At 30.3% G+C, this 21,699-nt stretch overlaps 3 protein-coding genes across 4 annotated transcripts; 2 read left to right on the top strand and 1 right to left on the bottom strand.

Annotated features, from left to right (window-relative positions):
- Window positions 1–315: 315 nt before the first annotated feature.
- On the bottom strand, window positions 316–16,961 carry LOC130449365 (ankyrin repeat domain-containing protein 6). Its single transcript, XM_056787143.1, has 7 exons — window positions 16,465–16,961; window positions 11,070–11,448; window positions 7,816–8,045; window positions 7,288–7,625; window positions 2,880–3,020; window positions 2,527–2,812; window positions 316–1,023 (listed from the first exon to the last, which is right to left on the bottom strand). Exons 2-7 carry the CDS (start codon window positions 11,424–11,426, stop codon window positions 363–365), a joined length of 2,013 nt encoding a protein of 670 aa, XP_056643121.1. The 5' UTR covers window positions 11,427–11,448; window positions 16,465–16,961; the 3' UTR covers window positions 316–362.
- Window positions 4,770–6,472, top strand: LOC130449366 (uncharacterized). 2 transcript variants are annotated; one of them, XR_008910437.1, is made up of 5 exons: window positions 4,770–5,256; window positions 5,429–5,614; window positions 5,705–5,781; window positions 6,142–6,262; window positions 6,388–6,472. XR_008910437.1 is itself a non-coding variant. In XM_056787144.1 (4 exons), the coding sequence occupies exons 1-4, from the start codon at window positions 5,078–5,080 to the stop codon at window positions 6,180–6,182; spliced, it is 483 nt and encodes a 160-aa protein (XP_056643122.1). In that variant the 5' UTR covers window positions 4,770–5,077; the 3' UTR covers window positions 6,183–6,472. The 2 variants fall into 2 exon arrangements, 1 of the variants encoding a protein (XP_056643122.1); XM_056787144.1 differs by having other exon boundaries at window positions 6,142–6,472.
- A 1,377-nt stretch (window positions 16,962–18,338) lies between the features above and the next one.
- On the top strand, window positions 18,339–21,051 carry LOC130449230 (histone H3.3A). Its single transcript, XM_056786914.1, has 3 exons — window positions 18,339–18,453; window positions 18,794–19,102; window positions 20,561–21,051. The coding sequence occupies exons 2-3, from the start codon at window positions 18,821–18,823 to the stop codon at window positions 20,687–20,689; spliced, it is 411 nt and encodes a 136-aa protein (XP_056642892.1). The 5' UTR covers window positions 18,339–18,453; window positions 18,794–18,820; the 3' UTR covers window positions 20,690–21,051.
- The last annotated feature ends 648 nt before the right edge of the window (window positions 21,052–21,699 follow it).

The raw sequence follows: 21,699 nt of genomic DNA, 5'->3' as shown, positions 1-21,699 counted from the left end.
CTGTTTTAATCAAATATTGTAGGAAGGTAGGTGGAGGAAAATTCACTTATTTTTCACACAATTTGACAACACTGTACTGTAATAAGAAAGGATTATAAGTGGGTAAAGGTAGTTCTGGTTATTTTGTTCACAATCCGGCAACCATGCATTGTTTTAACCAAGGATAATGGGTAGGTAGAGGTAGTTTCACTTATTTTTTTCACAATCCGACAGCCTGTACTGTTGTAACTTTATCATTAACAAGAACAAAGTTTCGATTCTCCGACGTTGTCGGATTGTGAAAAAATTGAGCGGAACTAAAGTAAATATTGTAAATACAAATATATTAACGTTTATTTCATTTAGAAACAGAACAATATTGATTAAACTAAACTGGAAGAAGTTCCGAGACCGTCCCCGTCAATTTTACCGCACAAATTCGGCGAATTCCCCTTGGAACTTCCATAAACTTTAGTGGAATAACCGGAATCGTTGTTCGTATCTCTATCGACGTTATCCGGAACGTTAGTCACTGCGAAATTAACTTCGGTTCTAACGGTCGATTTTCCCGCTACGCCACTGTCGTTTTCGTAGGTTTTGGCGCCGGTTAAAACCCGCCTCTCGGCTACGGCGTTATCGTAATATTGAATTTTATAGGGTTCCACGAATCCGACGTCGGTTTGGTATACGGGTTGTCTTTTATTTGATACTTGATGCACGTAACCGCCATATTTGGTACCGCCTTCGCGAATTTCTACTATCGGTTCGATGTACCGAGGGTTTTGGTTCACCGTGACACTATTCACTATCGTCGGACTGTAAACGCCTGTCCTGCTCCTAGGAGGAGCGTCGCCGGGAAAGTCTAGAGGTGTCGGTTCGTTATCCGGATTTTTTTTTCGAACTGAAATGTCTTCTTCGTCGCTGCTTTCGCTGTTGTTGCCGTTGTTAGTGGAACAATTTATCTGTTGGATCCTCGCTACTAGTTCTTTGACGGAAGGTCGGGTAGTTGCCGTTTCTTCCGCCGGATCTAGTTCATCCATACTTCTATGAAATTTAAAAAGAAACATCCAAGTTTTGTGTGTTTTTTAAAAAAACATTAATATACCCGGTGATTCAATAAAAAAATTAGCATAATTACGTGGAATAACATTAAATTGAAAATTTTACATATATATTTTCCTAGCAAATTAATTTTAATTATCTTTTCCATTTTTCATTAGATATTTTCTCAAATAGAAAATTCTATGTACAGAGTAAGCAAATAAAAAGATTTGAAAAATTTTTTAAAATTAGTTTCTTTACACAACCAATTAATAATTAAATATACCGGGTGATGCAATTAGTATTTTGAAAATAAACACGTAAAATTCTTGAAAGAAGATTTTTTTCAAAAAGAACTGAATATACAGGGTGGGTAAATGAAACTATGAAAAATTATAGAAAACCAATTAATATACCGTGTGATTTCAATTGAAACATTATAAATATTCGAATTAAGTTCTTTTAAAATTATTTTCTCAAGAAAAATCGAAATGTACAGTGGGTAAATGAAAAATTCAATATTTTCCAAAAATTATTTTCTTCTAAAAACCTAAAAATATACTGGGTGATTGAAATTGGAATATTGAAAATAATTGTTTAAAAAAAGATTTTCTCCAAACAACTAAATATACAGGGTGAATGAATAGAAAACTGAATATTATTCAACAAATATTTTCTCCTAAAGACCAATTAATATACCGGGTGATTCAATTTGAACGCTTGAAAATAATAACGTAAAATTTTTTTAAAACAGATCTTCCTCAAAAAGAACTAAATATACAGGGTAGACAAATGAAAAAATTTAATATTTTTTTGATAATTTTCTTCTAGAAACCAATCATTATACCGGGTGATTCAATTGTAACATTAAAAATAATCACGTAATATTCTTGAAAAAAGATTTTCTCCAAACAACTAAATATACAGGGTGAATGAATAAAAAACTGAATATTATTCAACAAATATATAGGGTATATTTAATATATTTTTAAAAAATATTTTCTCCAAAACAACTAAATATACAGGGTGGGTTAGTAAAAAACTTTTTAAAAAGGATTGTTTTGTTGAAACCAATTAATATACAGGGTGATTAAATTAAAACCCTTGAAAATAATCACATAAAATTTGATTTAAAAATGATTTTCTCATATTAAACTAAATATACAGGAAGGGTGAATTAAAAATTAAATATTTTTCAACAATTCTTTTCGTCTAAAAACCAACCAATATACCATGTGATTCATTAAAACATTAATAATTATCAAATAAAATTGATTAAAAAACATTTTTTCAAAAAAAATACAGGGTGAGCAAAAAAAATTAGATTTTTTATAAAAAGTTGTTATGTCAAAAAACTAATTAATATACAGGGTAATTCAATTGGAACATTGAAAATGATCACGTGAATTTTTGAAAAAATATATTTTCTCAATAAAAAACTCATATATACAGGGTGGGTCAACAAAATTAATTTAAAAAAAATCAATTAATCAGAATGTTACTTACCTGGTGGCTTGCAATTGTGGTTTATCTGCCTCGTACAACATTTCCAGGCTCCTGGATCTCGGTAGAGGCACCTCCTTGTCCCTACCCGTAGGTAAAACCCTTTCCGACCGCCTACCCTGTTGACCGCGTTTGAGTTTCTGCTCCAAACCGATCACCCTCTGTCTTAACCTAAAGTGCGCCTTCTGTAACTCTTTTTTATCCCTCTCTATCCTAGCTTCTAAGTGCTTGAACAGCGGTGCGCAATAACAAGTGTACCCTACGCCTATTGGACCTTTACAAATATTTCCTACAAAAAAAAATAAATACCCAATGTCAAATAGGGTACCGCCCTGTATATCGAACGGAAACATCACCTGCTAGATCTAAATAATACTGTTCGCCCTTTTTTAAGGGCTCATCGGGGAGGGAATCCAGCCTAGGGGCTGGAAAATTTTTCGGATCTGGAAAATAATGGCACCCGTATGGAGACCACGGTTTCGATTCGTTCGGCATTTCTAAAATAACGACGTCCTTCATTATTTCATACAAATATATATTTGACATAAACGTGGCAACAATGCTATATTGAATTCGACTGGTTGCTAGGTAACGATCCCTCCATATATATTACCAGAGAGATCGTTAATAGAGATGGGACAATCGAAAATTTTTTTACAACTTTAGAAATCTCAAAAATTTTATTTACAAAATAAAAATTTATAAATATCATCTAAGAAGTTAAATTTTACCTTATCCTGGGATTTATAATACCCATTTTGACCATCAGAGAGCGACCTATGTGACCTATTTCGAAACATAACCTTAAAAAGTTATTATAAAGTAAACAAACGTCAATGTCTATTTATAATCGTGTAATTTGACTTTTGAAACGTTTATTTATGTTTAAAATACTTATTTTAAATAAAACTTTTATTTATATTTGAAATTTGTAAATAACTTCGTATGAAATATGGAAATAACTTCATAAATACCCCATTGAAAAGTTCATTCGAAATCTTATTTTGACATTAACCTGTATTGAATTGGCCTATTTCGGTGTATAATCCAGCTACAAATCGTTAAATAAACACGGTCACGAAATATATATCAGCTAGAAAGTAGCGCAACGTTGCCAATTTTAAATTTCTATTAGTAATATATATAATTAACGTTTATCGTGAAGTTTTGTTGGATTAGATAACGTTACGACTGGAGAAATACATATTTAAAATAGTTTTTCTTCAATTCCTAAACTATCCTAATCTAACCTTTTTTATATATTTATGTTTTCAAATAGTCTTGATTTTAGGTTACAAAATTAGTTTTTTTTTCAATAATTTTTGAAAGATAGTAGTCGAGACGGCAAAATTTTCATCTATCTTTGAAAACATAAACATTTAAAATAATTTTTAACTCAAGTTAGGGAAATTAATAATTTATAATTCTTTTTACCCTCATGGTATGGTTAGAAATCAACAAAACAAATCACATGTTTTTATTATCGAAGTTTTAAGTTCGTCATTGTAATTTGGCTACAGCGTTAAATTATGACCATCGATAAGAAACTTTTAATTAGTTTACTGCTACCCATTTCGGTTGGTAACTATGTTAATATTACCACCGCACTCTAGTGGTTATAGTATATACTACGGAATTCAAGGTTACTTTGAAATAATTATTGGTATTGATTGATTGGTATTCGTGTTTTGAAAAACCATTTCTTTAAGGTAGGAAGTTTGAAAATGAGGAACACAAATTATTTTGGAAAAATTACTTCAAGTTTGTCCGATAATCACCATGTGTAATACTTTAGAGTCAATTCGGTAACCTTGTTAAACAAATTATGACCATTGATTTTTAAATATCATTTAATACCGCTCTCTAGCGGTTAAATTATGTACCATATAATACAAAAATTGATTTAAAATGAGTATTTATGAAATTCGTATCGTTTGACATCATCACTTTAGTTCAGATATCACGCTGTCGCCGCTTTTTTGTGAAAAAATCATGACACGAAGTATAACTATTATGAAAATCGATCCGACAGACTGTTCGTCGGCGACTGCTGCAAACTTCAGTTAGTAACTACATTAATATCGATACAGCTCCCTAGCGTGTTGTTGCCGCATATTTCTTAATGAAAACATAGTATAAGTATCAAAATAATGGAAATCTAAATTTTTATAGAAAAAATCGTTTTGAAAAACTTTTTTCCATGGTACTGTTGAAAATAAACAACACGAATTACGAAATAACTCCATACATCAGACAATTAACATATGAAAAAAATCTACCGTCATCAGAATCAATTTGGCAACAATGTTGAATAGATTATGAGAGTTGATGTTTAATCCCGCTCCAATACGATCCGACCGACTGTTTGTCGGCGACTGCTACCAGGGCCTGTGCACTGGAATAGGAGAAGTTCAGGACGATTTTTAACGCCATCTATGTTGCCGGTTTACATCTAAAACAGCTTACTTTTTGGTGTTTTATTTTTGAATGTTTGTCAATCTGGATACTGAAACTAAGTTGCAATCATACATCGAGAAACAACCAATGTTATTGAATGAACAACGTCCATGTAGCAAAGGTGTTTGATATTGTTTGTTTATTAGGTATTCGCATTTGTGTGCATTTAAAAGTTATTATTTGTTGCGAATTGTGCTGTCGTGTTTACGTACTCAATATGAGTAAACGAGTAAAGGCCTACTGTGTACCAGGATGCACGAATAAGCAAGCGATAAGGTGAGAGTAATATTTACTATTTATCAACATAAAAATTTGAATTGAAATCAAGTTCATATCTATACGAGAATAAGTCTTTTCTTATTAACTTCATTAATTTGTATTTAGGAAATCATTTTGTTGAATGGTTAAATATGTTTAATTATTTTATCCTTATTTTACTTTTTTATAGACATTCCATTCCTACAAATGAACACGTTTGCAGAATTTGGTTGCAAAGAATGAATAACCCCAAGTTAATAATAGCAGATACAGTATTATCATCACATAGAATATGTGATATTCATTTTGAACCAATTTGTAGAAACCCCAATGCCAGGTTAAAAAAAAGTTTCACTGCCAACTCTACATTTACCTGGTAAGTACTCATATTTACTGTGACAATAAACCTCTTATGAATCATAGCGAAACGTTATGCAGAGGGAAAAATTGCTATTTTTCTTTGTAGGTTACGAAAAAGGGGAAATTATATTTTTTGGGTACAGGAGCAACCGTCTTCATTTTCAACTCCGAAAAGACTGATAGGTAGGTATGAATTGTAGTATATTATTTCCACAAAAATCTGCCTGTTAATTCATCTTGTCATGTAATCAAGGTAATAAATTGTTTGAATCATTGTACACTTTGGGTATAGGCTCAACCATTTATGGCAGTTATAATCACGTAGTTATTTGAAAACAAAGAGAAATGGATTGATGTGTTTAACATCTGGGGAATAGGCTTTATATTTTTATTTCATATTAATAACCAAAAGGATTATTCAGTAATAATTTAGGTGATAGATAAATGTCATTGTATATTTTCTATAATGTAGTTGTCCAATTGTTTATTTTTGCTTACTGATTTCCTCAGTTTTCCGTTGAGATTAATTGAGACATTTTTTAGAATCAATTGCAAGGACTAGTTTTCAGCACCTTTACTGGTAACAACCCAATAGAGGGAACAAAAAAACCTGTTAAGGTGTACACAGGGAAGCGATTATTTCGAACCCTTGTCGAAGAACCTTGTAAGTACGAATTCAAAACAAAACGGCAATATTTTTATATATAATTGTAATAGTCACAACTATTGACACTGTCCATATAATAATTCTGAATTGAACCTGAAGTCGTGAATTTATATAATTTGTAGGTAGCTCCTCGAGTATCCTGTATGAACCATCAATATCGACTAATATATGGAAACAGATAAACTTGAAGGGCACTCGACTGTGAGAGGTGAGTAAAAAAAAATTTTGTTGTGGATATATTGTTATAAAATGTCAAAAACAAAATAAAAATTATAATAATCATCCTGTGTTTCAATATTCCATCTACCCATATCTTATATAAACCATTTAATTGTGAAATTTAGATGGTCGGAACTGGTTGTCACAAAAATTGTAAATGAAACCAAAATATTTTACAAAATACTTCGTTTAAACAGCATTTTAATTTCAGGTATTTACATTTTCTTGTAAATAACAATATTTGAATTTGAAATGTTAGTAAAATGAAAGTTTTTGCATAATACTTTTGTTTCATTCACAATTTGATGCGACAACTACCTTCGAGCAATTAAAATTACACGAGTTATTTTTAAATTTCCCGCGAAATTAGCATGGATATGAACCTTAGATCAAATATTTGATTATAGAAATCTTTTTTCTTGGTACGAAGCCAGTTCGAGAGATGTCGTTAGGATCGAACTCTGTCGTCAAATTTTTATACAGAGTGGCAGATCTATCCAGTATATAATCTTACGACTGCTACCAACTTCAGTTTGTAACTTTATTAATACGGTCAGCGTCCTCTGGCGGTTAAAGTATGTACTATATAAGTTAACTGATTCTATGGGAATTGTATTAGTCATTCAAACATCGCGTTGTTGCCGTATATTTCGTAATAAAATTCAGTTATAAATATCGATTTAATAGAAATCGATGTTTATATAGAAAATAATATTTTTACGATTTTTTTTTAAATATTACATTGTTTAATTGATATAATATATATATATATATATATATATATATTTGAAAAATTAACTAACCTTTACTATCTACGGCATCTTCAAACTTGACTTTACTTTTAGATCGTTTTTTCGCTCCGCCGCTGCCCTTTTTCGATTTTCTGCTCTCCCTACCGACGCCGCTGTCGTCTAAAATATCTAAAATCTCGAAAAGATCTTTCCTCAAAGCTATATCCCTCGAAGTTTCTCCCTGTTTATTGCGAACGTTCTTTTCACAACCGGCCTCCAATAAAATCCTCGTCAATTTTCTACGACCCATAGCAGAGGATATATGTAATGCGGTGTCGCCATTTTTATTCTGTTTCGATATCCTGCACTGAGCAGAAATCAAAATTCTAGTGACGCCCGCATGCCCGTACCTAAAATCCGCATACAAAATACGTTCTATATATAAGTATTTTTATATTTCAGCAATTGGCAACACTGTTGTCGTTATTTAATTCAACTATTTGCTTGTAAACCATAGATCTCGATTGGTTACGTCATTATAAATCTATTGTGAGTGTGATTGACATTTAGTGACAGGGGAGTATAAAAAAACAAACCCACCTTGCCGCGGTATGTAAAGCTGTATCCCCGTAGTTGTTTTGGATATCAGGATCGCATCCGGCTAAAAGTAGTTCCCTACAAGATTGGTTATGTCCGTTTTGGCAACTAAGATGTAACGCCGTAAATCCACCGGCGTTCGAACGATTTAGATCAGCGCCGGCGGAAGCTAATAAACGCACCGTTCTACTATAACCTTTCCAGGCAGCTTCGTGAAGTGCAGTATTGCCGTGCTTCAACAAATAATACAAAATAATCGAGTTTTCAAATACATAATTGTCCATATTTTAAATTACACTGTCATCTGTTGAGGAGTATATTAAGTGAGAAATTACAGGGAACTAGTCGGTAGACAGTAAACATGTGGAATAATCGAAAACGCCATCTGTTAAAACATATATAAAACACGAAATTACAGAGAACTGGTCGAGGGTAACTTGATTGAAAGGAAAGGCTTGTAGTTTGTACAGATTTTCATTGTAATTTTTTTTATATTATCATTAATGCAATGTTTGAAATTTGTGTCAAAAAATCATATTTTTCAAATAATTGTTTAAATTATGTCAATTAATGAATTAAATATATTGTTGCGCCATCTATTAAATAATATACAAAATAAGAAATTACAAAGAACTGTTTAGATACATTGATTGAAAATAAAGGATGAAAGCGATAGATGTATATTGTGTACAGGGCTGGCTTTTCCACATATTATATTTGAATTTCAAATTTTTAAGTACGTTACTGTTTCAAAGTAATGATGGTTTTCATTGTCGTCATTTTTTTAAAATTATTATGCGGTGTTTGATATTTGTGCCAAAAAATTATATTCTTTGATATAGTTGCCATGAAAATATTAATTTTATCAATGTTTTGTTTAAGATTTATTACATATATACAGTGTGGCCCGCATAAAAACCAATACAGAGTTGATGATTTCAGGGAAGTCCAAAATATGACAATTGGGGCCAATTTACCATCTTGCAACCCTGAGGAGTTGTGAGGCTCAAAATTTCGAAAAAATTCATTACTTCACAACTTTTTAATTCGAAACTGTTGCTCCTAATTGTCATATTTTAGGCTTCCATATACGCCTCTTCTCTGTATCGGTTCTTCTGCGAGATACCCTGTATATTGATGAAAATCACGTCAAATTTTATAGTATATTCAATAAATCCTCAAAACACAAACAAATGAAATTAAAAAACCGTTTTATTCACGTTTAAAACAATACGTAAACTAGACAGATTTGGCTATTGTGCACTTACATCTATTTTTGTTGTTTTTTGAATGTTAGCGAAAAGACCAGGACACGACACTATTTTAAAACGATCTTATTAATGCCAAAGGTATTACAGAATTTCCGTTTCGGCTTCAGTGACGCGTGGAATATTCGAAAAAATGCAATTATATAGATTATTATCGATAGTATATGAGTACGACCCTGTTTCTATAACATTGGACAACGAATAATTTCCGATATAAACACAATATATTTTATTTCAAATATTATTATTTATAATTAAAATGATTATTTTTAAAATTATTTAATAATTATTCGCGATGTTTAAGGAAGCCGACCCTGTACTAATTCGTCAGCCATATTTGTTGAGTCATTACGACGCCACTGGTTTCGATTCTACAAACAAATGACTTTCTACGTTGCGACATATTGATTAAATGCAAAGTCATCAAAATTTCATTCATTCTTTTGTTTTATTGTAATTTTTTTTTCATTTTATTCTGTTTATTTTCATTCTTTTTTATCTTACAACAATCTACGATTAGTGTACAATTTTCGTACTGAAAAAATATACCATTTCTAATTATATTTAAACATTTTAACGACTCGAAATCACTATAATTAACGGTCTTAAATTTAGTTTAACGGCTTTTTGATGTAAAAATTCGTCATCTTTTACATTCGAATTTTTTTTATGATATGAATGGATTTACGATTTCCTCCGTATTCTAAATTTAAAATAGCAAGTCAATAAAAAGGAGATTTTTAAAACAGAAATTGAATATCAAGGTAAATTTGAATAATAATGTCATTATAACGTACAGGGTGGAAAAAATAATAATATTGTACGATGAAAGTTATTATTTTAAATAGAATTTTAGAAGATTAATTCAAACCTTTAAAAATCACGGTCACGAAAGATAAAACAAATAACAGTATATCCTGCGACGTTGCCAATTGATAATTCCAAAAATATATTACCAAGAAAATGATTTATGGAATAAAACATCTATTTTTTTATGATTGTACAAAACGGCTCGAATATTACAGTGTTGCCACATCTCTCATTTTAAAGGTAAGTTAATTATTTTGCAAAAATTTTTATAATATTGCCGATCTTTTAGTGACATTCATATTGTTGCTAAATTATAAACTTTTGTTTTATCAATTTTTCAATACATGTTGATTGCATTTACATTGTTGTCAGATCTTCCTCTTTACCGGTAAATTGATGATTATTTTTTATTAATATTCTTAATGCCCAATGTCGAATAATTTTATTTGTACGACTGTGGGGTAAATACTATAATATCCTTAATATCATAACTTAGTAAAAATAAAATTAAGTACCATGATCGTTACAATGATACGTGAAAATACTAAATTTTTTTTTCAATACCTAAACGCAGAAAATAGAACCGATCCGGCAACAACAAGCATAGTTCGTTGTAAAATTCTGACCGTTGCCATTTAAGGTCTTGTCTAGCATAAGTCACAAAAAAGAAGAAAGACATGGTCGATACATGGTTGCCAGAGTTCGAGGATGTTCTTTGATATGAAGATTTTTTTAATTTGAAGAATTTTATGGTTGTTTATGGTTGTAGGGTTTAAAGACAAAATTGTATTTTTAGTTAATAATTTAATTATATAATCAACTGATTTGGGTTTTTTTATAATTTTTCAGTTATATAGAACGAAATACAATACGCAGTCGATGATTAAATGTCGACAAATAAGTGTGGCAACACTGGATAATTAGAAAGAAACGATATTACAATTGGAAAGAAGAAAATGATGTTTAATGAATTTTTCTACCGCAGTTAATTTTAATTTATGGCATTTTCGATCGTTAGACACAGTTTTTCAACTATAATTAAAATTTGATCATAAATTTTTGAAAATACGGCACAGTTTACGAAATTAACATCATCAACTAAACCAATGTTAAAAATTATAAAAATATGGGACGTTTTTGCCAATATACAGCGCGGAACGAAAAAATCTTTCGACTTACCACACTGTCCTGTCCATTAACTTCCGCCCCCCTGGCCAACACCAACCTTATCACCTCCTCGTGTCCACTCGCAGCTGCCCTTTGCAACGCCGTACACCCTGCGCCGTCAAGTCCGTCGACTTCCCTGGGGGCGGCCACCGATACCAATAACCGTACCACTTCGCGATGGCCGTTCGCCGCTGCCAAATGAAGAGCGGTACGACCGTGTTCATCGCGCGAAAATCGTACCAAACGCGCTGCCCCCAAATATCGTCTACATGCCGCAACATCACCGAGAGCGGCAGCTGCTCGAAGCTCCGCCCCCAAAGTAGGTGGAGTTGCGCCGCCTACGCCTCCGACGGCACCGCTTTGGATCATTCAGGGCCATCCGACATACCACCTAAAATATATACCACATCGTGAAGCGCATGCGCCATAATTCGAATGAGATTACTCAAAATTTCTTAAGATATCTCGGAACAGAAAAAAGATATCGATAAGCGGTTTTCGATATATTAATATTAAATCAGTTTACTTTCATAACATATACTTAAATTCGTATGTTTCTATTTAAATTTAATTTAAAAAAATCACGAAATCGAAAATATATGAAACAACGCCCTCTAGCATTTACGTTGCTAATTAAATTGCTTAAAATTTACGTATTTTGTATTGTTGGAGAGAAGCTCTCTTAAATAACACCTAGTTTATAAAAATCGGCCAAGCAGAACCGGACTTACAAGCATTTATACATAACAAAGTTTCCACTCTCCCCCACCTGTTATTTCAAGAGATAGACTATATAATGATATAAAAAATGCACAGAATTTGTTGAAGAATTCGATTATTCTAATGATGGACCTATTATGAAAATTATTTCCACGTGTTTCTCGGGGTCACTTTCGTTGTATACCCGGTACATATCTATCTTTCTATATCAGGTTTAACGACGATGTTTTTTAGGTTATCTATGGTTGATAGCTCTATTGTATTATCATTTCGTAATCATCAATAAATAATAATGAATAAAACTATGTCATTATCTTCTTCTTTTTTATGGTCTGTCAAGTTTTCTAATGAAGCTTCCCATATTGCATATGTTTTTACGTGTATTATTTCTAATATTACAAAAACGAAACGAGGCCGTTGTATTTTTTTTTTCTCGTTACTTATTTTTCATGATTTTATACTCTGTATAAATAGTATGTAAGTGACCGAAATAGATATTGGAATTATTTAAACTCTGGGCGGTTATTTCATTTTCAGCTAGATCTATTGTTGTCACTTCACTAATGTTAACAGATTTTCCCACTTATTCTTATATAAATTGTTTGGGTTGAATTATGGACCAGGCAACGGAATCAAAATTTCGATTTACGCTTGAATTTTAATTCTTAAATGTCGAATTAATATCGTCAAATAACGTCACCGGGATTAAAGTTGCATTACATTGTTGCCGGATCTAAAGTTTTTTCTACAATACAACTTTTATAATTTTTTCGAGGTTTCATTTCTAATGGTCTGATAATAATGTTGAATTTACATTGTTGCCAAATCTCCCATTTTTCCGTGAACCTGATAATTTTTAAAAAAAATTATGTATATTTGTTTCACAAAATGACCTACATATTGTTTGTATTTACATTGTTGTCAGTTCTCTAGTTTTCCAGGAACTTGATAGTTTTTCTAAAAAAAATTATAAAATTCTATTTTAAAGGTTTGATAGTACGATATTATTTACGTTGTTGCCAGATTTCTCATTTTACTAATAACGTAATGATTTTTGGAAAAAAAAATTGTTTTGTAAGGTTTTGCGGTACGAACGATGTTTAGTCGAATTTACCCTGTTGCTAAATCTCCCATCCTTCCGTGAAGTTGATTATTTTATGAAATTATTCATATATTTATTCAGATTTTACAATGATGGCTGTGTTGCCAGATCTCTAATTTTTCTGAAAACTTGAGATTTTAGAAAAAAAATTCTTCTCCCCTTTCTTTGTTTGCATTTACAACGTTGCCATATTTCTTGTTTTTCCCGATAACTTGATAATTTTTAAGAAAAATTTTTGTTTTTTAACGTTTTACGTACTAAAAAACTCCAATGTTATATTTACACTATTGCCAGATGCTCTATTTTTTCCGATAACATGAGAATTTGAAAAAATTGGAAATTTTTGTTCATTAAAGTTTTACAAATAATTTTACAAGTTACAGTGCTGTCAGATTTCCTATTTTCTCAGTCAATCTTCATTTATTTCTTTTGTCGTCATTAACAACGGTTTTTTTAATTACGTTTACATTGTTGTCAGATCAGAGAATACATTAATGAAAAAATATTGGCGAGGGGGGTCATGGAACCTTCCAATTTTAAACGCTTCCGTAGTAAACTTTTGTAAATATCGAAACGAACTCATCTTATTAAGGAAAATTCGATGTGTGAAAACTCGACGTATTTTTAGACCACGAAACCGAAAATTACTTAAAACTCTTAAACAAATTGCAGACAACCAAATGTGTTGATCGTAATTATTTATGATTTGTTTAAAATTCAATATATTAATTGCCGTCAAATCATAATATTGATGCCAGGAAAATGTATGTATACGAAAACGCATAAATAATCGGTTTTCTTTTAATTTTTTTTATTTTTATCTCAATAACCTCGATAAAAATATCGATTACGTCCCTGTTCGATTGTCAACTTCAACCCTCTGGAATAACGAGTACGCCCCTGGACAATTTTTAATTAATACAATTATAGTAAGACGTTACATCAAAACTTTCTAATTATATTTATTTTTCACTTATAAACATTTGTGATACATTTTTATTCCAACTTTCTAATTCTAAATAAACAAAAATAAAAACAATTTCATATTTTCAAAAGACTTCACCTCGAAATTAGAAATAATGAACTCGTCCACACATTATATTTCGTCGAATCTCGCGTTTACATTAGAAATTATTCAAGGTCAAACTAACTCAAGGCATTTTTTCGCGATCATCCTACTATTCTTTAACACCTTTTATGTTAATATCCACGTATAAATAACAAAATTCCGAAACAAATAAGTAGGTTAATTTTAGATAGCTTTTACTTTATTTACTTCCGGATAATTATAAAACGGATGACAATGTTTCAGTTTAATTAAAACACACAATCATGGAATTCTAAATCACGTGCTTTAAACATTTGTACCTGTGAAGTAAAAGTAGCACATATTACAGATGTTTTAATGATATTATTAATATTTATTATTATAATATTCATAAAGTAACTAATATCTAATAAATTTATATTTAAGAAAGTTAAAAATTAATTAACATTAACATCTGCGTACCTTCTATCCTTTTCTATTGACAGTAGAGCAGTGGCGTGTAAAAGAGTCCAAAACATGACGATTGGGGGCAATTCATTTTTATACCTAATTACATCACTGGGGAATTATACGGCTCAAAATTTTTAAAAAAATTGTCTTTGTAGCCATTGAAATACCAAATTTAGTACACTGTTAATTGTTAATTAGGAATGACCTAACCTTTAAAGTTTTTTATCTGTCAGTTAATTTAAAAAATTAAATTTTGACATCATGAATAATTTGATTTTTCGTCAAATTTTATCATTTTAAAAAAAATATGAATATTCAAGTTTTTTCGTATGTGCATCCTTGGGGATGCAACTTGATTAGAGGTTAATTACCCCTATCGTCATTTTTAGACGCCTCTGCTCTATCTTATGCGATACATCCTGTATAAACGTATATTGTGTTTTAAGTAACGACAAACATTACATTTATTGCTTTACAGAACATTAAATACTGTGTTTACGTTTAGATTTATTATGTCTAAGAGTCCAGGTGACGGGAATGTTACGAAAAACTAACAATATTTTACTTCATCTTAAAATATGATAGGAAACGTGTAGATTTGTAGATATTTATTAATAAGCAACAAATTCTGAATAATATTAGATATATTTAGATAATATGTATTTACTGCGCAAAAAATACGTTTATTTAAATTAACTACGCCACTGGAATGACCATGAACGTCAATTTTATGGAGAGCATAAAGAGAATCAACTAACCATGAGTATCAAATACATGTGGAAATGTTTCGCATTTCAAGGTTATGTTTTTGATGTCACCTATTGTCCTATATCATTCGTTTACTACAGTTTCACTCCATTTTTTTCATTTTGGGGGGTTTTCTTAGCAGTTACAGAGCTTTTTAATAGACACATTAAAATACATTTAACAATTCGTTAATATTATATAAAAAAAACAATGTGCGGTGGTTAGAGATAATTAAAACGTAGAACTTATTGTGTAAAAATTATATTTTTTATATATTTCCATCGAAAAAATTTTTAAAAATAAAAAGTTTATTGGAATTGACTACGCCACTGGAATTATCATAGATCGTAAAAAGATACGTATCAGAATGATATAAGCGATCACTGATTGATGACGTATGTGTATTTCTTATTTGTTTCTACTTCTTTTTTATATATAATCATAGAAATTATCTACTTCGTACAAATGTATCCGCATTTCTACAGTAACTATTTGCGTATTTTCCAACAACCCGCCCACGATTTTCAACAAAAAAAAACTTTTGTTAGAATGAATACGTGATTTTATTACTATCATATTTTGATCGTAGGTGTCGTTATATGAGAACTTGAAAGAAAATACATCGTAATTTATTTATACAATTAAAAAAGAAGAAGTAAATAATCGTTGTCGTCAAAGCACTAGTGGAAATTTAATAGAATTCGTATACTTTGTTTGTAAATCTAACCTAAATTACAGGGTCGGATTCAAACAAGTAGAGCACCAGTGTTGTCATATCTATATGTATAAATAATATTTATATATCAAATATTTTTAGTATTATTCGGTTTTAGAACTCTCGGTGAACCTTTACTAGTTAATTTTACGTCTTTGTCTATTACATTAATGATAGTAATAATTGTAACAGCGCCTAGTTTCTAAAGGAATCGTGAAATTATCTTACTTTCTCTCAATCTGGCAACGGTGGATGAGGTAATTAGAGTTACGATGAAAAATAAAAAAAGACAGACGTTCTTTACTATATTATGAATTTAGTTAGAATAATTGACAACATGGCTGCAAAAAAGGCTTGTATCGAAAATATTCACTATTTTTGAATATTTTTTTTGTTTTTCTCGAACTAAATGTTTTTTTTCTTACAATGAGAATAAATATTGTTTTAGGTAATTTGTAGTTTATTTATTTCCCTCTGTAAGCCGCCACTGGTTTTTAAATGTTATTAAAACGAATTATTTCATTGGTAAAAGAAAATTTTTAAAGTTAAAACTGTTTTTTTTAATAATATATAAAAAATTAAATAACTATAGGTTAGAATATTATATACCCATACTTATAATTACCTTGGTAGGTATCTCCAGCTCTGTGCTTATACTACATATCAGCTAAAGAACACCATTAATACCTATAAGAATGTACCTCCAGTTCTTCGCGTGCCTCTCGTCGCATTCCTCCACACCTTTTTCATTATTTTAATCCATCCTATAATGCTCACCGTTTTTTTTATTTTATTATCAATAATTCCAACAATTAAACAACAAATAACGAACGATTCCGAGTGGTAACGTTTAAATTTTTCGGTCGATTAAAAAGGTCAAATTCGTCAACGAAACATTCAAAACAAACCAAGAAGTAGACACATCCTCGATAGCTGAGTACACGTTGACCGTTAAAGTAACATTTAATCACAACAAGATTCTTCTTATTTTAATCCACTTTTCACGGATATTTTATGCTTAAATGAACTAGATACCAAGCACAAGTTGCTTTTAAGCAATGGTCGAATGATATTTTCACTTTAAACAAATACACCTTCCACTCAAATATTTTAAACAGTACTGCGGCTTAGTCACAACCGCGACCACTGCTCGCGATTTGTAGAGGTGGGATCTAATACATGTACGTGTTGGTTTATACCCAGATTTTCATAGTTCTAAAATTCATTTTTTCATAAATCACAATGGTGTATGGGATTTATTATTAAATTTCGACGTTATCTCCACTATTTGTACACTTCTTACAATACAATAAACCAAGTACTTTGAAATCGACAACCATTATATACGTATAAAAACGTAGATGACGAGATAAGCAAAAACAACACGAACATGTGACGTAGATACATTAACGAATAATCTACTAGGAACAGTTCATAAACTTATTATGGAAGAAAAAAGAAGAAGAAATATAATAAACAATATTCACTAAAAATCAAAACAAAATTGAATTTTATTTTACGTTATATGACTTTAAATCTATAAACAGTGACTAATATCACTGAAATTATTGATATTACTACTAATAATTGATAGAATTTCAATAAAAACGTGAATATATTTCATATTCTCGTTTATTACAATGAATATAAGACAGTTATAAAGTAACGACTAATAAATGAAAACTCATCTCTATTAGTGTTCTTGATGGGCCTAGCACAAATCTATTTTTAGTTATTTTACTTTGTGAAAAAGCTTTTTTAGTTTATTATAATCGTTATTCCCTTTGTTTACGCGTACGTAAATATTATCGCTTATTATTTTTTGACTCTTACTTTGTTGAAATTCGTAGAATCGTCAGATATACATTTCATTACATACTCATTGTTTTAATCATTATTTCCAATATTTATTTCAAATTATTGAAAAGATTGTTCAACAGTATTAAGATTTTGTTCGTTTTATTTTATATATTTATATATCCCGATAATATTATCACGCAATTTTTTTACGATTACATTATTGTTATAAGAAAAACATTTTAAATTCAAATTTCGCGCCCATTGACTATTCTGTAGACAATATGGAAAAATTTACTCTCAGTGTTGCCGTGCCGTGATAATTTAAACAATTTAATTTCCTTAGGTTAAATATATATTATATCTATAATTTTAGATGTATAAGACCGGAAATATTTTCCAAATTTATTCTTGATTTTTTATTTTATTATGATGTAAATTCAATAATTTTTCGGTATTATAAAATAGTTGGCAACATCAACAATAATATGATTGTTCTTATTTATTTATGTCATGGGTAATAAATTTGAAGAAAACTGTACCGAGTCTAGTTCTTAGGTTCTAAATCACTATTGTTCCCTTTTCATTTTACATTAGAAAATAAAGGATAAAAGATAGTAGTTGTTAAGCACAAATAAACGTATATTTTTGAAAAGAAAATTTCAACCAATGATAAAATTATATTTCCACCAATGAGAAACACGACAACATAGTTTCTCCCACCAGCTCAAATAATTTTTGTTGGCGTTACTTTCTCAGTTGTATCTAGTGAGTTTGTTGATACGAATTTAGATCACATTTTTATTACATCAAAAAAGTAAGTACTTTTAGAATATTCTTAATAAAAAACACAATAAAACGTTAAGTAATTGATTTGATATAATTTGTTTTGCAATTTCACCCGTAATAATATAAATTTCGATGAAATCGTAATGAATTGTTGTGAGTAGGTTCGGACGCCATGTTGTTTTGATTGAGGATCATTATCTAAATTTCGAACAAATGTTTTCAAATTGATTTCAAATATATTTATTATCGTTTCTAAGTACGCTTGGTTACTAAGGACAATACCGATGTTTAAAACAAAACAATAACGTAAAATATAACAAAGAAATTCTCTTGGCGGGAGATAGTTATAGCAAAAATAATCTTTCTAGCTTAAATCTTTGTGGTACTACTAAAAAATGGCTCGTACAAAGCAGACTGCGCGTAAATCAACAGGAGGTAAAGCTCCTCGAAAACAACTCGCTACTAAAGCAGCAAGAAAATCAGCACCTTCTACCGGGGGTGTTAAAAAACCACATCGTTATCGTCCTGGTACTGTAGCTTTGAGAGAAATCAGAAGATATCAAAAATCTACTGAATTGCTTATCAGGAAATTACCGTTTCAACGTTTGGTCAGAGAAATCGCTCAAGATTTCAAAACTGATTTGCGTTTCCAGTCGGCTGCTATTGGGGCTTTACAGGTTAGAAAATAACGATTTTTTTTTTAAATTCGTTTTTATATTTTAAAAATTTTGAATATCAATGTACAAATCAAATTATAGTGTTTATTAATTAATTTATATATGAGTTTGTTCTAATTTTGAATTATAAAATCATTTTTTTCATTATAAGTCGTTTTTTAACCTTTGAATTGAAATTTTTATCTGTAGAAATTCGAAAATGTGTTTGATAATTTCATAATGAATCATTCGCTTTATCCTAATCATTCCAATGAAAAAAATCACTAATTACAATTAATTAACAACTTTTTATATCTTTTTGTTCATGATTGTAACTAAATTTTTATTTTACTAAATATTCCAACGAAAATTTTGAAAAATTAATTTTTTTAATAATCACTGGAATATAGATCAATTTGGGGATATAAAAACTTATTATTTAGATTTGGGGCCCAATATTTTCGTTTAAACCAGTCCAAATTAGAAGCATCTTCCTCCTCTGTACCGAATCTACCCTCTAATGTCATCAGGTGCTTCCGGATTTGTAAAAAAGTTTGTCTCTGTTGGTATATTTTGTTTCCAATTGAATTTAACAGTTTTGGAAAAAAAATTTGAAACGATCTGTCCTTAAGAGTGTTTCTCTGTTGATTTATTTCATCAAGTTTTCTTCGGTATTTGATCGATTGATACAGTTTATGCCCCATAATTGTTTTGAGAAAACACTCGAATTCTTCATTGAATACAAATGCTGTAGGAAATCTTGTGATTTTAATTACTTTTGGCACCAAAATAAGGAAAATTTAAAACGAATACTACAGTTTAGCCCATGGCTTACTCCCGTAACCTCCATTATGTTGGAAATACACTCAAATCCTTCGTTTAAGATCTGCATTGCAAGATATTGGCTGGTTTGATTTTTTATTTTTACACCAGAATGAAGATGTTTAAAAAGAGAAAGATTTGTTTATGGCGATGCTTTTTTCCGTGACCTCCATTGTCTGCCTTTTGCACTTGAATTAAAGAAAAGTCCAGGTTCTTCGAGATTTTGCTCCCCAATCACCTGTCGCTTCAAAATATTAGTTTTGAGCCCCCAAATATGCAAGTCTAGTACCCCAAAGAGCCAGATAAAGCTGGACAAGACTTGCATCACCTCGAAAACAAATTAGAGACCATAGTTGAGGACAAACATTGCAGGAAATGAAGCAATCTCAATGCCTTTTGCATCTAAAGTGAAGTTGCCTGAGTTTCTGCTTCCCAAGCACCTGTTGCTTCAACAGAACAGTTTGGGCCCCCAAATATGCAAGTCTAGTACCAAAAGAGTCAGATAAAGCTGGGCAAGACTTCATCACACCTCGAAAACAAATTGGACACCATAGGTTTTTGAATTTTGAAAAAATCTTTGTACACGTTTTCGGTTTGATTTGTTATTGATATTTATACATTTTGGGATATTTTTTTTCACTTATGAATTGTATTTAGGAAGCGAGCGAAGCCTACTTGGTAGGTTTGTTTGAAGACACAAACTTGTGCGCCATCCACGCCAAGAGAGTCACCATTATGCCTAAAGACATTCAGTTGGCGCGCCGAATCCGTGGTGAAAGAGCTTGAATTTATTATTTTTTAATAGTTACATTTTGTCATCGTCGTCATTTTGCACCATTGCAATTTTTCATTAATTGTAGATTTTCCTTTAATATTTAGGATATTTCCGAAAGTGTTTTTATGAAATTTTCTGTCTAGCGCAGTAGGGATACATTTTTTATTTTATCTGATAATTAAAATGCATTTTTGATTATGGAATTTTTGAAAAACTTTTTCTAGACGAGATCTTTACTTGACAGGTTGAAGTTTGTGGATGTGTAATTTAAGGTTACATTAGTATTTCATGTTTATAATTTTAGTGTAGTAATTTTTTTTTTAAATAGTTCTTGTAACTTGGTACATTCAAATAGATTTGTCACTAAGTGGTATTTTTTTTTATTTATTCATACCAAAATTCCGCCGTTTAATTTTTTTTCAAAATCAATCGAGGTTTATTGGAATTGCGTTAATTATAGTATTTTTTCCAAAAATATTATTTTTAAAGTCAACGAAACAAATTTGAAAGACAGTGAAGAAAAGTTGAATTTCATTACAGGAAATTCTAACCTAAAATGGGAAAATTCTATCGATTTGTGCACATTCTTTGCAGTTTTTTGAAATTATTGGTATTTTTCATAATTTTTTCCAAAAATATTATTTTTAGAGTCAACAAAACAATTTTGAAAGTCAATGAAAAAAAGTTGAATTTCAATACAGGAAATTCGAACCTAAAATGGGAAAATACTATCGATTTGTGCACATTCTTCATAGTTTTTTGAAATTATTGGTGTTTTTCATAATTTTTTCCAAAAATATTATTGTTAAAGTCATTATAGAAAAATATGAATTTTAACCCATGAAATTCTAACTCAAAATGGGAAAATTCATCGTTTTGTGACTTTTCACCTCAAATTTTTAGAATTTTTTGATATTTCAAAAATAATTATAGTATTTTTAAAGTCATCTGGAAATTGGACTTCCAATACTAAAATTCTAACCTAACATTTTCTTGTTTTTCATATTTTTTCAAAAATATA

This window comes from Diorhabda sublineata, chromosome 10 (assembly GCF_026230105.1).
Source record: "Diorhabda sublineata isolate icDioSubl1.1 chromosome 10, icDioSubl1.1, whole genome shotgun sequence".
NCBI classification, from domain to species: Eukaryota; Metazoa; Arthropoda; class Insecta; order Coleoptera; family Chrysomelidae; genus Diorhabda; species Diorhabda sublineata.
Note: the sequence above shows the minus strand (reverse complement) of the source record. Positions and strands in the feature narration are given on the sequence as shown.

What these genes read in the sequence shown, in the direction of transcription:
- LOC130449230 (XM_056786914.1), top strand. Translation starts at nt 18,821, where the DNA reads ATGGCTCGTACAAAGCAGACTGCGCGTAAATCAACAGGAGGTAAAGCT. An exon ending in CTGCTATTGGGGCTTTACAG is followed by an intron (nt 19,103 to 20,560) that starts GTTAGAAAATAA and finishes AATTGTATTTAG; the next exon opens with GAAGCGAGCGAAGCCTACTT.
- LOC130449365 (XM_056787143.1), bottom strand. Translation starts at nt 11,426, where the DNA reads ATGATCCAAAGCGGTGCCGTCGGAGGCGTAGGCGGCGCAACTCCACCT. An exon ending in GCTTTACATACCGCGGCAAG is followed by an intron (nt 7,626 to 7,815) that starts GTGGGTTTGTTT and finishes TGCGGATTTTAG; the next exon opens with GTACGGGCATGCGGGCGTCA. An exon ending in CCACAATTGCAAGCCACCAG is followed by an intron (nt 1,024 to 2,526) that starts GTAAGTAACATT and finishes TAAATTTCATAG; the next exon opens with AAGTATGGATGAACTAGATC.
- LOC130449366 (XM_056787144.1), top strand. Translation starts at nt 5,078, where the DNA reads ATGAACAACGTCCATGTAGCAAAGGTGTTTGATATTGTTTGTTTATTA. An exon ending in ACGAATAAGCAAGCGATAAG is followed by an intron (nt 5,257 to 5,428) that starts GTGAGAGTAATA and finishes ACTTTTTTATAG; the next exon opens with ACATTCCATTCCTACAAATG. An exon ending in AACTCCGAAAAGACTGATAG is followed by an intron (nt 5,782 to 6,141) that starts GTAGGTATGAAT and finishes GACATTTTTTAG; the next exon opens with AATCAATTGCAAGGACTAGT.